General features: G+C 48.0%; 1 protein-coding gene across 1 annotated transcript in view; it reads right to left on the minus strand.

Moving 5' to 3' along the window:
* The window catches only part of SGTB (small glutamine rich tetratricopeptide repeat co-chaperone beta), a 43,821-nt gene that overhangs the window by 4,612 nt on the left and 24,019 nt on the right, over positions 1–15,190 (minus strand). Inside the window, exons 4-11 of the mRNA XM_083152889.1 lie at positions 12,825–12,903; positions 10,858–10,957; positions 9,519–9,617; positions 9,058–9,196; positions 6,627–6,689; positions 4,525–4,562; positions 1,003–1,086; positions 482–603 (exon numbers count right to left, since the gene is read on the minus strand). Coding sequence (XP_083009015.1) covers positions 492–603; positions 1,003–1,086; positions 4,525–4,562; positions 6,627–6,689; positions 9,058–9,196; positions 9,519–9,617; positions 10,858–10,957; positions 12,825–12,903 — 714 coding nt within the window. The 3' untranslated portion in view covers positions 482–491. The remainder of the gene's footprint in view (positions 1–481; positions 604–1,002; positions 1,087–4,524; positions 4,563–6,626; positions 6,690–9,057; positions 9,197–9,518; positions 9,618–10,857; positions 10,958–12,824; positions 12,904–15,190) is intronic.

The raw sequence follows: 15,190 nt of genomic DNA on the forward strand, positions 1-15,190 counted from the left end.
ATGTGAGTAATGCATAGTTGCCTACCCTCCTGCATTCTGCAGGAGACTCCCTGAAATAGTAGCAGTCTCCCTCTCTCCCTCATTAGCCTAGCCCACATTACACTGTTACATTTTTGGGGAAAAAGGAATGAGAGATAGATACATTTACATTGAATCATCAGCACCATTTCCCAGCTCTTTATGAAGTATAGTATCTCTTACTAACCTGGTTTGGGGCTCATCTATATTTGTATATATATCATTTTAAAAGATTCCTCTCAAATGAATCAGTACACATCCACGCATCTAGGTGTAACGTGCACAATCTCTTTTCACAGTCTGCATATATGGAACTAGACACGCCCTTTGGGTGGAGCATGACAAGCCCCCTCAGTGGGGTGCTGTGCAAACTTCTACTACCAACTATAATCTCCCTGAAACTAGTTTTCAAAAGTAGGCAAGTATGGAGTAATGTACATAAATACAGATATTCTGGCCATGCCTGATGAGGGTCATGAATGCTCCTCAGTGGTTCCGCTGAAAGATCTGCTCCTAACATGGTTCCGCAGTTGTTGTATTAGTTCAGGATTTTGCTGCTGAATCTGTTGTGCAAACTGCTGCCCTCTGTCAGGAGAAAATAAAGCTTCATGATTCATAATTAAAAAAAAAAAAAAAAAAACATTTCCTGTGAAAAAGACACCAGCCTGTGTACCACCACAGAACTCCTCTTCGATTGTTACAACAACGCGTGAAATGTTATGTTACAGCTTTCAAAAATAAACCAAGTTTTGTTTTATCATTGTTGTTTCCAATTGTAAAGCTCAATGGAATTTGTAAAGCTCAATGAAAAAAAAAAAAAAATACTGGGGAAAAAAAAACATGTTACAGTAGTTGGGGGGATCGCATAGTGCACTGAACAAAGGCAGACAGACCTTACTGCGAGGACCATGGCCGCTAGTAACCTGCTTATTACATCTATACAGAGGCTGCCTCCTTTATAACTAGAATACTAGAGATACTTACGCTTGTATGAGGCTGGAAAGATCTGTTAGGCCCCCTACACCGGCAGCTGGGCCCCCTCCAGCGTTTGACATCATACCAGACATCCTGCACAGTACAAAGCAATACAATAAATTATTGTCCATAATAGAACTAGGCTGCGTACAAACCATCAGTACATTCCTAGCTGACAACCACAAGCTACAGGATGGATATCTTAGCTGTCACATTGCATGGCACCTGGCTAGTCTACTCAGCCACTTCTGACACCACCGGGCCTTTAATGTTGCAATATTGCGCCAAATGCCCCAAGCACAAGAAGGGATGTGGCTACACCTCACTGTCCTGCATCACAGGAGGTAACCAGTGATTCCAGTGCACTAAACCCCCATGCCCCCTACCCCTCATGGAACAGTAACACCAAGCCTTTAAATGCTCCCAGGTAAAGGTGCAAACCTTCCAACCACATCAGGGAATAGACTATTGGGATGTTGGACTAGTGCCCTCAAATCCATATTGTCATGATCAGTGGACTTTGGGCTGTAGCAGGGCACTTCTGTGCTATGGGGCCTCACACGGATTCAGTACGAAATCCCGGTGATCGGAATCCCGGCGGTTGAAATACCGACGCCGGAATCCCGACCGCCGAAATACCGACAAGGGGGGGCTGTGGATCGCCCCCCCTTGCGGGCCCGGTGCCTCGCTACACTCGGCACACTATAGACACCCATAGAGGGAGAAATTGCTGGCATTGCGGCAGTCGGGATTCTGTTGTTGGTATTTCGACCGCCGGGATTCCGACCGCCAGGATTTTGACTCCATCTGCCTCACACATATGATGTAATGTCCTTGAAGAGGCCTATGTACTAAGGATGAGCCAGTCACATTTCTAGGAACCCCTAAGCCAAAGAAGGTGCCAAAATGGCAGCAACATTGCTCCCCTCATCCGTGCAACCTGGCCAGCACCACCAGTCACAGTGCTGTTACTCAGTGCCTAGGGCTAAGCACAATCGCTACTCATGGCTGCTGTGTTGGGATTGCATTGTGCCTGGTCCTTAGGAGGCCTCAGTCTCCCAGCTTCTTCCTGCTCTCAGGTTACATATGCAGGAGAATGACCAGTCACATGCCTCCCACTAGAGCAGGGGTGTCCAAACTTTTTGCGACGAGGGCCAGATTTGGTGAGGTGAAAATGTGGTGGGCCGGCCATTCAGCCTGACATTCTTTGAATCATTAATCACATCAGAATGGTCCCCCATTCTGCTCCCATTCACTCTATGTCCCCCAGCCTGCCCCCTCACTGTATTTCCCCCAGCCTGCCCCCATTCACTGTATGTCCCCCAGCCTGCCCCTCGTTCACTGTATGTTCCCCACTCTGCACCCATTCACTCTGTCCCACAGCCTGCCCCCCTTCTCTTAATGTCCATCAGTGCCTCCATTCATTGTATGTCCCCAAGCCTGACCCTCCTTCACTGTATGACCCCCATTCACTATGTACCCCACTCTGCCCCATTCACTCAGGGGCGTAACTATAGCACCGCAGCCCCCGCGACCGCGGGGGGGCGCTATGCATGTGCGGGCACCGGGGGCTGCAGTGCTATAGTTACGTTACACCCCGCCACCCGCTGCACCAACCCCCCCATCCCCAGTCTTTACCTGTGTTCAGTATGCGCTGGTCCGGTCCCGGCTCCCTTCTTCTGCTGAGGACCACCACAAAATGGCCGCCCCCATATAGCACACAGTTCTCTGAAACTGTCTGCTGTATGGGGGCAGACATTTTGTGGTGGTCCTCATAGCAGAAGAAGGGAGCCGGGACCAGCGCGTACTGACTGAACCTAGGTAAGACTGCGGGGGTTGGTGCGGTGTGTGGTGGGGCGGGTGAGTGGCTGGGCGCCCTCCCTTTAACGGCGGGGGGCGCCCAAAATGTAGTTACGCCACTGCATTCACTGTATGTCTCCAAAACTGCCCCTGCTCCCCTTCTCTGAATGGCCATCACTGCCCCCATTGACTGTATGTCCCCCTGACCCTCCTTCACTGTGTGTCCCCCACTCTGCCCCCTCACTTCTCTGTATGTTTCCAAGCCCCTTGTGTAAGCCAGAGGAAGGAGAGGCAAAGCAGGCACTGCAAGGACAGGAGATGCTTGGGCTCCCGCTGCTGCCCTCCTCCACTCTGCATGTTACGGGAGCAAGCTTCCCCCTTGCTGCCCCCCTCCCCAAACACTGCTGTCACTGTGATTGTGGAGTAGGGTGATATACAATTGCAGCAGCAGGGGTAGGATGCCAAACACATCTCACTGTGGCAGCCGGCACCTCCTCACTGCAGCAGACAGCAAGGTAAAGGCTCGCTCGCCGGGGCCCCACCTTTAGTGTTCTTCCCACATCTGATGCTCTGCCCACTTCCAGCTGGAGGCTGCGGGGCCACTTGAAATGACAGCACGGGCCGCAATTGGCCCCCGGGCCTGACTTTGGGCATGCCTGCACTAGAGGGAGCTACATTCACATCATTTGCATGACATAGCAGGGATGTCAGCCAGGTGTGAGGGGTTGGGATCATTTGGTCTACAGCAACTAGGTCGACAAGCATTAGGTCGACAACACTAGCTCGACAGGCAGCATGGTCAACATGGGTCAAGATTGACATGGGTCAATGTCGACATGGGTTTAGGTTAACAGGTCATTAGGTCGACACAAGCATCAGGTCGACATGGGCAATGTCGACAGTCAAAATGTCGACATGGGGTTTTTCACTGTTATTTTTTTTACCCGAATGTCAACACTGTCGATATGGACACAGTTTGAAGTGCACCGCATCCCCTCGGATGCTTCGGGCACACTATTTTATTCTCCCACCATGCCCTAGTGCAGGGCTGGGCAACACCGGCCCTCCAGATGTTAATAAACTACACATCCCAGGATGCTTTGCATTAGTTTTGCTATGTGGCCATGCTGAAACTGATGCAAGGCATGCTGGGATGTGTAGTTCATCAACATCTGGAGGGCCGGAGTTGCCCAGCCCTGCCCTAGTGGATGGTAGGGCATGAAATACCGCCTCAAAAAAACAGTGAAAAACCCCATGTCGACCTTTTGACTGTCGACCTTGCCCATGTTGACCTAATGACCTGTTGACCTAAACCCATGTCGACATTGACCCATGTTGACCTTGCTGCCTGTCGACCCAATGCTTGCAGATCTAGTTGCTGTAGACCCAATGACCGTATCCCGGTGTCAGGCAGCTATGACTTTACTGGCTATATACACTGATTTCCTACAATGATATTGCAGTGTGTATAGGGACGTGAACTGTTCCCTAATCATATCTCATCCACATTGTACCACAGACCGATCCCTTAGCGTACACACGTTATCTGTGGATATTGCTTTCTTTATTTCACCCAATGAATGGCAAACAGCCTCATCTATAGAGCAGATCCTACCATATGCAACATTTCCATCAGAACAACACATTCCTCTGTAACCCAGTGTTTTACTTCACATAGGATTTATTAACGATTGTAAAATATATTTAAAGGAATAAATAGTGACCACTCACAGCTGTTGTACCTGGGGATCCTGCATTAGGCTGGCTGCCTAGAGAGACATGGGAAATACACGCACCTTAGAGTCTCGGCCATCAAAAATCACATGTATATATTCCACAGTAGAACTATAATGTAATGGCTAATCCAGACTATGGTATAAATGTAGTTGACAATACAGTGATATATTGGTCTCCCTGTCCCAGAATAAGGCAGCACAGCTTTGGCACAAGTTATATGTGCGAGTCATAAATTCCTTGTAAAGGGTGTTCATTGCAGCGACACTTATCACACTGTGACATAGGTCCCCCAGCTGTTATTATTATTATCATCGACCTTTATTTATAAATAAATGAGCAAAACAGGAAGCGGTGACTTATGCACCATACACACGGCGCGACAGGGGAGCCTGTGCTGAGCGAATTCACGGATTGCTCAGCACACATCGCGGTACACCCACAATGTGATTTTTTTTTTTTAATTACTCAATTCATCCGAATCCTATGTCTTGGACTGCTGATGTTCGTACTGCCTATTTGAGACTGGAAAAAAACCCTATTAAATCTCAAATCACGCAATCAAAACAGGCCGTCCATACTTTTCCATCATATCCATCTTACCTGTCAATCATGATGGAGGTGTGAATATACGGGTGCCGGACGGGGTCCCGACAGTCGGGATCGAGGCAGTCATTTACCCGATATCGGGATCCCGACTGTTAAAATACCAATGCATGGGTTCCCGACGACCACCGGCTATTTTCCCTCATGGGGGTCCACGACCCCCATAGAGGGAGAATAGAATAGGTGGCTCGCTATGCTCGCCACCGTGCCTGCAGCGTGGCGAGCACAGCGAGTCCGCAAGGGGCTTTGTTGCGCTTGCCACACTGTCTGAGTCCGGCCAGTCGGGCTAATGACTGTCGGGATCCCGACTGTCGAAACCCTACACCACACCCTGAATATACTACTAACCCCCCACCAGTGTAACAGCCCGGCACATAAGCCCCGGCCATGTGACAGACATGTACCTACAGTTTCTCACCCATTTTATAAAGCAGCAGAATGGATTCACTATACACTCTGCAATTGGTCCGCATCAAATTCCCAGGGATGTCCAGTGATTGGTGAGCTCCAACACATATGAGAGGTAACAGGTCAGTCCGGGACTAGCACTAGGGATGGCTATCGACACATTCCCCCATTGATGGTTGTCATCGATGACTTTTGAAGCAGGAACCATCGATGGCTATAAAACATTCTATCACCAGCCATTGATGGTTCCCACCACCGCAGTAGAAACTTGAACTAGATTATATCAATCTAAAATTTCACTTTCTTCTGCGCATGCACGCACTTCTGGCAGTGTCGCCGGGCAGACCGTAGTCCGGTCCCCTGGTATCATTGAGAAGAAATCAGGTAGCTGGGGGTGGGGGGTGGTGACGCAGAGGAGGGAGGGATTGGCAAACAGAGGGGGGCGGGGTCTGGGACAGGGCGGGCTCCACGCACCATCCTGAGTATGTAGTTTTGTGAATACATATAGCAGAGCGGCAGCCTCCAGCCAGCTATGCCGCCGCTGCGCATGCACACACGGCCGGCATACCAACCAATGGGGTACAAATAAGAAACATAATCTGTCCCTAGGTTGAACTCGATGGACGCAAGTCTTTTTTCAGCCTTACCTATTATGTAACTATGTAATTGCAATCGGATGCCATCCATCGATGGCATAAATCTATTTGACCCTCGTCTATCGATGCCCAAAACATTGAGGACTAGGTCCCGACCATTGATGTTTTTGGAACATTGATAGTCTATGGCAATCCCTAACTAGCACTAAAGAAGCAAGTGGTGAAACGCCCGTCTGATCTCACCGCTGCCTGTGGCGGCCACACTCCCGCAGCACGCATTACCTCGGATTAATGCAGGGGCGTCTAGTCACATTGCATTGCGATAACTATACATTTTCCAGTAAAAGACACAAAAAAAGATGTCCGGCACTAGCGGAGTCACGTGGGGCGTGTGGTGTCTAGGAGGGCATGACCGCAGCAGTAAGGTATGAGGGCTATTCATGATGATTTGCATCCATGCTATAAATCTACAGTCCAGGAATCTCTCACCATGCTGACATAGGCTGGGTTATTCATCAGGCTGGCCATATCAAATCCCCATCCAGTGCTAGTCTACGCAAGAGAAGAACAAAAGCCATTAGTAAATGGGAAGTAAAGATATCATAACAGGCTCATTAAATATATACAGCACTTACATCACGTGTATTATGTTTATATCTAATTATTAATCTTCCCGAAGATGTTTGCCATTGTCAGGTTGGTATAGCTCACAGACAATATCTAGGTCGACAGTCATTAAGTCAACACGCACACAGTCGACACAGGCAAACTGTCTCAAAGGAAAAGGTTATCACATAAAAAGGTTGACATGGGTTTTTCACGGTTTATGGTGTCAATGTCTATACCTGAGCACGTGGATCCCCAATTAGTGCACCGCATTACCTCTCCATGTTGACGTATGGTGTTGACCTGGACACTGACTGTCAGCTCTCCGGATACCTGCATTGTATGAGTTTCTATACAGCTGAGTGTATGCTAGTGGTATCTATCAGCACTATCACACTTCAGAGTCTAATGTAGGGTACACACCACAACGACCCGCTCACGATGCACATTGTGAGCGGGTCGTCAGTGTTTCTTCAGACCCGCTCACAATGATGCGGGGGGGGGCACGACCCGCTCACGATGATGCGGGGGGGCACGACCCGCTCACGATGTGCACCGTGAGCGGGTCCGATCCAATGGCGACCCGCAACCGGCAGTATGGTCGTTATTCAGATCCTACCTGCAGCAGGTAGGATCTGAATAACGACCGACCCGCGGGGCCGCGCATCGGATCGGTATCGGTCCACACCAGGACAGAAAAGGGTCCAATCACCACACAATCTACATCCAATTGGTCGGAATTGGATCTAGATTGAGGGGATCGGGCCCTAGTCGTCCTGGTCTGTACCAGGCATAAGGGGTTCATTTACTAAGATGGGAGCTCTATTAAAGAAGGGATGTTGCCCATAGCAACCAATCAAATTCTATCCATTCTATCTATTCTATCTTCTATAAGGTACTCAATTAATAAGAAGCAGAATCTGGTTGCTATGGGCAACAGCCCATCTTAAATAAAGCTCCCATCTTAGTTAATGTACCCCTTTGGGGTTTATTTACTAAGATGGGAGCTCTATTGAAGATGGGCTGTTGCTATGGGCAACCAATCAGATTCGATCTACTATCTTCTAGAAGGTGATTCTGATGGGTTGCTATTGGTAACATCCCATCTTCAACATAACTCCTATCTTAGTAAATAACCCCTAAGGGATATTTACTAAGATGGGACTTCTATTGAAGATGGGGTGTTGCCCATCGCAACCAATCAGATTCTAATTCTAATTGATTTAGTACGTTATAGAAGATAATATATAGAATCTGATTGGTTGCTATGGACAACATCCTATCTTCAATAGAACGCCCATCTTAGTAAATTTACCCCAACTGTCTTTAGGTAAAATGAAAGGCAGGGAATCGTATGCATACAGTATACCCAGCAAGGGGGCGATTTATAATGTGCATAATTTACAGTTTAGGGTACTAAGGGTACTATCATTCTATATTTGCAGCTAATTCCCCGAAAAACACACACGGGGGTTAGCTGCAAATATTAAGTATCCCCCAAATGTATCAGGAGGGACCACAGCAGGAATCTCTGTTCCCTGCAGCGATCAATCCTGCACCTCCGCCGGCCGCCTCCCCCATAGATTCTATGGAGGATGCGAAGCTGCTTGATGTATCAACATCGGGCAGCAGCGCTTCGCATCATTGGGCTATCCCCATTCTGAGATGGTGATAGCCCATTGTAGCCTATGGCATCGCACAGCCTCGGCGGCAGTGCAGTCAGCGGTGTCGGCGGGGGGTCAGCGCTAACCGCACATGTGGAGACCCCCCGGCGCCCTGCTCAGCACCTTTCAGAGCCCTGTCCCTGAGTGGGGGGTGATACATCCTGCCATTAGGATCGCATTTTACAATGCGATCATGGGCGGTAATATTCCACCCAGATCGCATTGTAAATGCGATACATGATAAATGGGCCACTTAATGCCTTGCATGCACTGATATCACGTTCCCTCTGTTAATGTATCACTATAGCAGTATATTCATAGATTAGCAGCACTTCTGGAACCTGTATTAAATGTAATATCTAAGTGATGTCTAGAACAGACAAGTACTCCATATTTGGGATGGGGATGGGCGACACAACCTGATAGCAATGTGACGTACAGCAATGTGACCTAGCTAACGTGATAATAACATAACATTTACATTTTTAAAGCTGACTCAGTGATGATGCAGTATATCGCATTACCACCAACTGTCAGTGGAGACTATGACACTGTGGGCCAGTTCATGGATAGATACATGCATACAGAAATACTCCAATGCAATGACTTATTGCTACACATTGTACAAGAAGGAGGGAAAACTGACTTACAGGACTGGGCACTTGTTTGAGTTTCTGTTCCGCTATCTTTAAATAGGATTTGTAGGATTCATTGTCAGGATCTAGATCCAAGGCTTTCTGGTAGCTGCTGATTGCTTCTTTGTATCTGCTCAGTGCGGCCAGGGCTCGCCTGCATAGAAACAGCAGTAGTGAGATAACACGGAGCGTTGTGTTTATATGGGACTATGGAATCTGGGAATATGCAGTTGGGAGTCCCCCCAGCCTGAAGGGAATAGACGGTGTCCACATGCGCACAGTGTCTATTCAGAGACGCAGATGGGGGGAAACGGAGTCGTGGCCAGATGGTGCATCATTTGCATAGACCACACCCTCATTTGCACTTACCACACCCCTTTTCGGACACGAATGTCCCTGTTCGACAGATGAAGAAGTTGGGAGGTATGCCATAGGTGACACAGGCAATACACCATAAATGATACGCAGTCTCTTACCCCATTCTCCCATAGGCTTTGCTGTACTTTGCATCAATAGAAATGGCTTTTTCACAGTCTATTATTCCATGGCGGCCTAACTGGCTATGTGCAGCTGCCCTGGAAGTAAATAATACTGTCACTCATTAGTATGAACTGATTACATAATAAACAGAATACAACATCAATGAACCTCTCTACATCTGTGTGTTTATATAGTAAATTCTGTTTCTGCAAGCAAGGCCAGATATACACAAGAACGATATCGCCATTTATGATCATACTGAACAATAAAATCCAAACAACATTGGGTGTACAGTTGTACATTGCAATGAAGACTGCCCTGACAGCTCTCTCTGCACATGTTACATCTGCCCCACCTGCAGTGCTCATGGTTTTGCCTATTTTGAGAACAAATTTGGGTACTTGTGAGTTATCCGGGCGCCCGATTTTGTACTAACGATTTGCATGCGATTTGCATGCGATATCGCATACGATATCGCATACGATATCGGATACGATTTGCGATTTACATGCGATTTACATGCGATTTAGCATGCGATTTGCATAAGATTTGCTATTCATTTCATTACCCCACTATCCCCAAAGTGTGTCTATCAACGTGAACCCGAAGCGTGGCGAGCGCAGTACGCGTCCTCCGACCTTTTCATGCCCTACTATCCACTAGGGCGTGGAGTGAGAATAGAATAGTGTGGCGAGCGCAGCGAGCCACCGAGCCCGAAGCGTGGCGAGCGCAGCGAGCCCCGCGAGGGGACGCGGACACCTGTGAAGCCCGCAAGGGCACGCGGATACCTGTGAAGGTGTCCGCGTCCCCTCGCGGGGCTCGCTGCGCTCGCCACGCTTCGGGCTCGGTGGCTCGCTGCGCTCGCCACACTATTCTATTCTCACTCCACGCCCTAATGGATAGTAGGGCATGAAAAGGTCGGAGGACGCGTACCGCCGCCCCTCGCGGGCTCGCTGCGCTCGCCACGCTTCGGGTTCACGTTGATAGACACACTTTGGGGATAGTGGGGTAATGAAATGAATAGCAAATCTTATGCAAATCGCATGCTAAATCGCATGCAAATCGCAAATCGCATGCGATATCGCATGCGATATCGCATGCGATCTACTACCAAAATCGGACGCCCAGATAACTCACAAGTACCCAAATTTGTACTGCGATCCGATCTGAATAAGGGCCCATATATGCGATTCTATATAGCTTTTGTCATTACATACAGTTTGTGAGCATTATATTAGATGCTTCTGTTTTTATTATTTAAAAAAAAAATCACACACGCACACGCACACACACACACACACACACACACACACACACACACACGAGGGGCATTACCTGTTGCAGTAATACACAGCATTGTTCGGATCCAATTCCACAGCCTGTGAGTAACAATCCACTGCAGCCTGGTAGCTCTGCTCCTTCATGTGACTGTTACCTGGAATGAAGATGCTCCTTAGTTGTCATGCATACAATGATACGTGCAGGTCTTATTGCATTATTCCCAGGGCAGATGCTTTATTTCATATGATCAGTACTTTGGTTATTTCACTTTTCAGCTCTTATATCTGAAACGTGATAAAGACATTACACCTGAAATCCGGTTGGCAAGACCTACATTTTATTTCCTCAAATAAAGAATGGTTATTAATGACATCCCGTCTCCATCCCCCCAATACTACCCCAGGTGAATCCCAAGCTTTGAATAGCTACTAATGTAGCTCAGTACACACTTGGTAGATTTCCCGCACATTCTAACCTCAGCATGCGAGGGGTCTAGAGAACTAGTAGCGGTATGAGAACTTTATGGCACGTCAGTACCGCTAGGCAAGGTCATGTTCAGGACTGAGCATTGGCAGAGGGTGGTCTGTCGTGTATATTGCTAATGCTAGGCATACATGTACAGCCTCGGACAGTGCAGGTGTCAGGGACTGGGCGATATGTCAGTGTATTAACCATGATATCTGTACTCTCCCCCTGTGGAGGGGACATTTCCCCATTCCTTCCCATATCCATTGGGTGACTATGGCAGGGCAAACACAAGATGGACTTGGTCAGTGTGGTTCATAGTTGCCTCCCCTCCTGCATTCTGCAGGAGACTCCCTGAAATAGCAGCAATCTCCCTCTCTCCCTCATTAGTCTAGCAATCTCCCTCATGTCACCTCGCCCACATTACACTGTTACATTTTATTGGGAAATGGAATGAGAGACAGATACATTTACATTGACCAATCAGCACCATTTCCCAGCACTTTACCAAGTATAGTAGCTCTTACTAACTGCTTTGGGGATCATCTATTTTTGGATATAAGTCATTTTATAAGATTCCTCTCAGATGTAGCAGTGCACACCCACGCTTCTAGGTGCCATGTTCACACTCTTTTTCCACAATCTATCCATATATTTATTTATTATTTATTAACAGTTTCTTATATAGCACATACATAGCAGTGGCGTAACTAGGTTTTGGGCGCCCAACCGCCTTTAAAGGGAGGGTGCGCACCCACTCCGCCAACCCCCCCGCCGCACCAACCCCCGCCCCGCCGCCCATGCAAACCCCCCCATCCCCCGCAGTCTTACCTACGTTCAGTATGCGCTGGTCCCGGCTCCCTTCTTCTACTATGAGGACCACCACAAAATGTCCGCCCCCATACAGCAGAGAAACATTTTGTGGTGGTCCTCATAGCAGAAGAAGAGAGCCGGGACTAGCGCGTACTGAAGACAGGTAAAGACTGCGGGGGATTGCGGTGGGGTGTAACTATAGCACTGCAGCCCCCGGCGCCCGCACATGCACAGCACCCCCCGCGGTCGTGGGGGCTGCGGTGCTATAGTTACGCAGCGCTTTACAGAGAATATTTCAACATTCACATCAGTCCCTGCCCCAGTGGAGCTTACAATCTATATTCCCTACCACATGTACACGCACACACAGACATTCTAGGGTTAATTTTGTTGGAAGCCAATTAATCTATCTGTATATTTTTGGATTGTGGGAGGAAACCGGAGTACCCGGAGTAAACCCACGCAAGCACGGAGAGAATATATAAACTCTGCACAGTTAGGACCATGGTGGGGATCGAAAACCATTACCTCAGCGCTGTGAGGCAGTAATGCAACCATTACACCATCCGTGCTGCCCGCATATATGGAACTAGACACGTCTTCTGGGTGGAGCATGACACACCCCCCTCAATGGGGCGCTGGGCAAAATTCTATTACCAACTATAATCTCCCTGAAGCTAGTTTCCAAAAGTAGGCAAGTAAGGTGTGGTTTGATTACAGGTCTAATTTAATAACATAGGTACCTTCATCTTTTAGCTGTTCAGCTTTCTCTATGTCGGCCGGTGAGGATGAAGGAGATTCTGTTGGCGTCAATTCATCTTTCTGTAGAGAAATCACACATGTTAATGACAGGATTCACCAAACAACATGAATAGATTCAGATCTGCAACAAAACATATTCCAGATTACTGGAGATGTGAGGTATTGGACACCAGGCTCAGTATCCATTGTTAACATCAATTCAGAAACATTCAAGGTACAAGAACAAAAATAATAGTAGTTCAAACTTATATACAGTATATAATCCATATAAAGAGTATATCAATAAAATAATATGCTAAAATGTCCTATTGAGTATTACAATCTAGAGCAGGGCTGGGCAATTGCGGCCCTCCAGATGTTGAGGAACTACACATCCCAGCATGCCTTGCATCAGTTTTAGCATGGCCACATAGCAAAACTAATGCAAAGCATCCTGGGATGTGTAGTTGCTCAACATCTGGAGGGCCGCAATTGCCCAGCGCTGATCTAGAGATACTGCAGTGTTAATGTCTGATTTACAGACAATAGAGATCTCAGCATAGTTCAAGTCAGGGACAGACAAAGATGCCGGTCACATTCTGAAATCAAAACTCCTGGTGACAGCCGGGCGCATGCAGTGCAAAACAGCCCAAAGTGTTATCTCTATTGGGCCTAGCTCACTAGTAATTATTGTCTTCATGGCAATGCAATAGAATCAGGTGAAGATAAAATATTGGAAGAATTCCATGAAAAGTGTCCATAACTTTGCATAGGTTTATCTGCTTTCCACACATCTAGACAAAATAGGTGGCAAGAGCACTTTAGATCAATTACTTAGACATGTCCCATAAAACGTGAATGCTTCGCTGAGTGAGGAGGCGGCCTGTATGCAGAGATCCCCCCACCCTCTCTTCCCCTCTCGTTGGTGCATTTGCCAAGTAGAGACTTAGGGCAGGATGTACCAAGTTAAAAATGCGGTAAAACCCCAATTTTGGGAGGTTTTACCGCATTTTCTAATGTACTAATACCTGTCCCTCGCATCATCGCAGGGCAGTGTATCGCCACCTTTATTTTAAAATAACACATTCCAGTTCATCTAAAAAAGTGTTGAATGCAAAATGATGAAACTCTGTGAAAATCATGGTGAAAGCAGTTCTCCATTCTAGCATTGAATGCACTCTCAGCGAGTCAAAACCCATTGAAATACACCAGCGAATTGCAGCGACTATGAAACGGAGAACTGGCCGGCATTCACTGTTCGCTTTCGGCGAACAGTAAACATTGTATACAGTGAATATCATTTTCGGTGAAAAAAAAAATCACAGCTTCCCTGAAAAAAAGCCCAGTTCAGCGAAAAAAGCGATAAATCAAGAGCATTGAATACTGGCCATAGATGCATCTATTTCAGATTGCATTACATACTTCTAGTCTTACATTGGCCAAACAAGCTCATTACTGACGGCTTGTTATCCTGTAACCAGTTTATGACTACGCTATATATTACATATGCCCATTCAGGGCCGGACTGGGACCAGAAATCGGCCCTGGCATTTTGAGCACACAGGCCCACCGGAAGGAGGCGGGACCCATTCGCAGCGAAGCCGCTCGTCGGAAAGGGGTATGGCCTCATGGAAAGGAGGCGTGGCATCAGAAAATGGAGGCGTTACCCATTACACATTATGGAACACACGTAATGCCCATTACAGAATATTACACCATTTAATATGCCCATTACACATTATGGAACATTGGGCCATTGGGAAGAAGCACTTACTGGCAGCCTGCCAGTAAGTGCTTCTTCCTAATGACAAAGAAGAGGATGACACTCACAGTGGCAGGAGTCGGACTCAGGACAAGAGCGCAGCACACTCACCAGTACTCTCGCAGGCAGGCAGCCCAGGACAGATCCGCATGATGACTGCTCTGTTCTGTGCCCCGCCGTACAGCTTCTCCCGCCCGATGTGGTTGCGGTAAGAGCTGGCGCTGCTACCCGCACAATGGAGTACGGTACTGCTGCTTTGCAGCAAGGAGAGGAGGACAGCAAGGAAAGGAGGCGCCACCAGACAGGAGAGGCTTCTGCTGTCTGCCCCTGCATGTTAGCAGCATGAGGCCTGGCACTGTCTATACACACAGCGGGCGGCGCGCTTCAGACGTTATGACGTTGCTGCGTCGTGGCCGGCCTCTCAGCTCCCCTGACACAGGCTGCTCAGACAGGAGGGGGGCGGATCAGATGTGTGGCGGTCGTGTCATTAGGTCAATATGCAAATGACACAGCTGCCCGGTGCAGTGCAGAAAATCGGCCCTTCTGGCTTTTGGCAGAAGTGCCAGATGGCCAGTCCGGCCCTGCGCTCATTACTGGCGGCTTGTT

This window comes from Crinia signifera, chromosome 1 (assembly GCF_055691185.1).
Source record: "Crinia signifera chromosome 1, ASM5569118v1, whole genome shotgun sequence".
NCBI classification, from domain to species: Eukaryota; Metazoa; Chordata; class Amphibia; order Anura; family Myobatrachidae; genus Crinia; species Crinia signifera.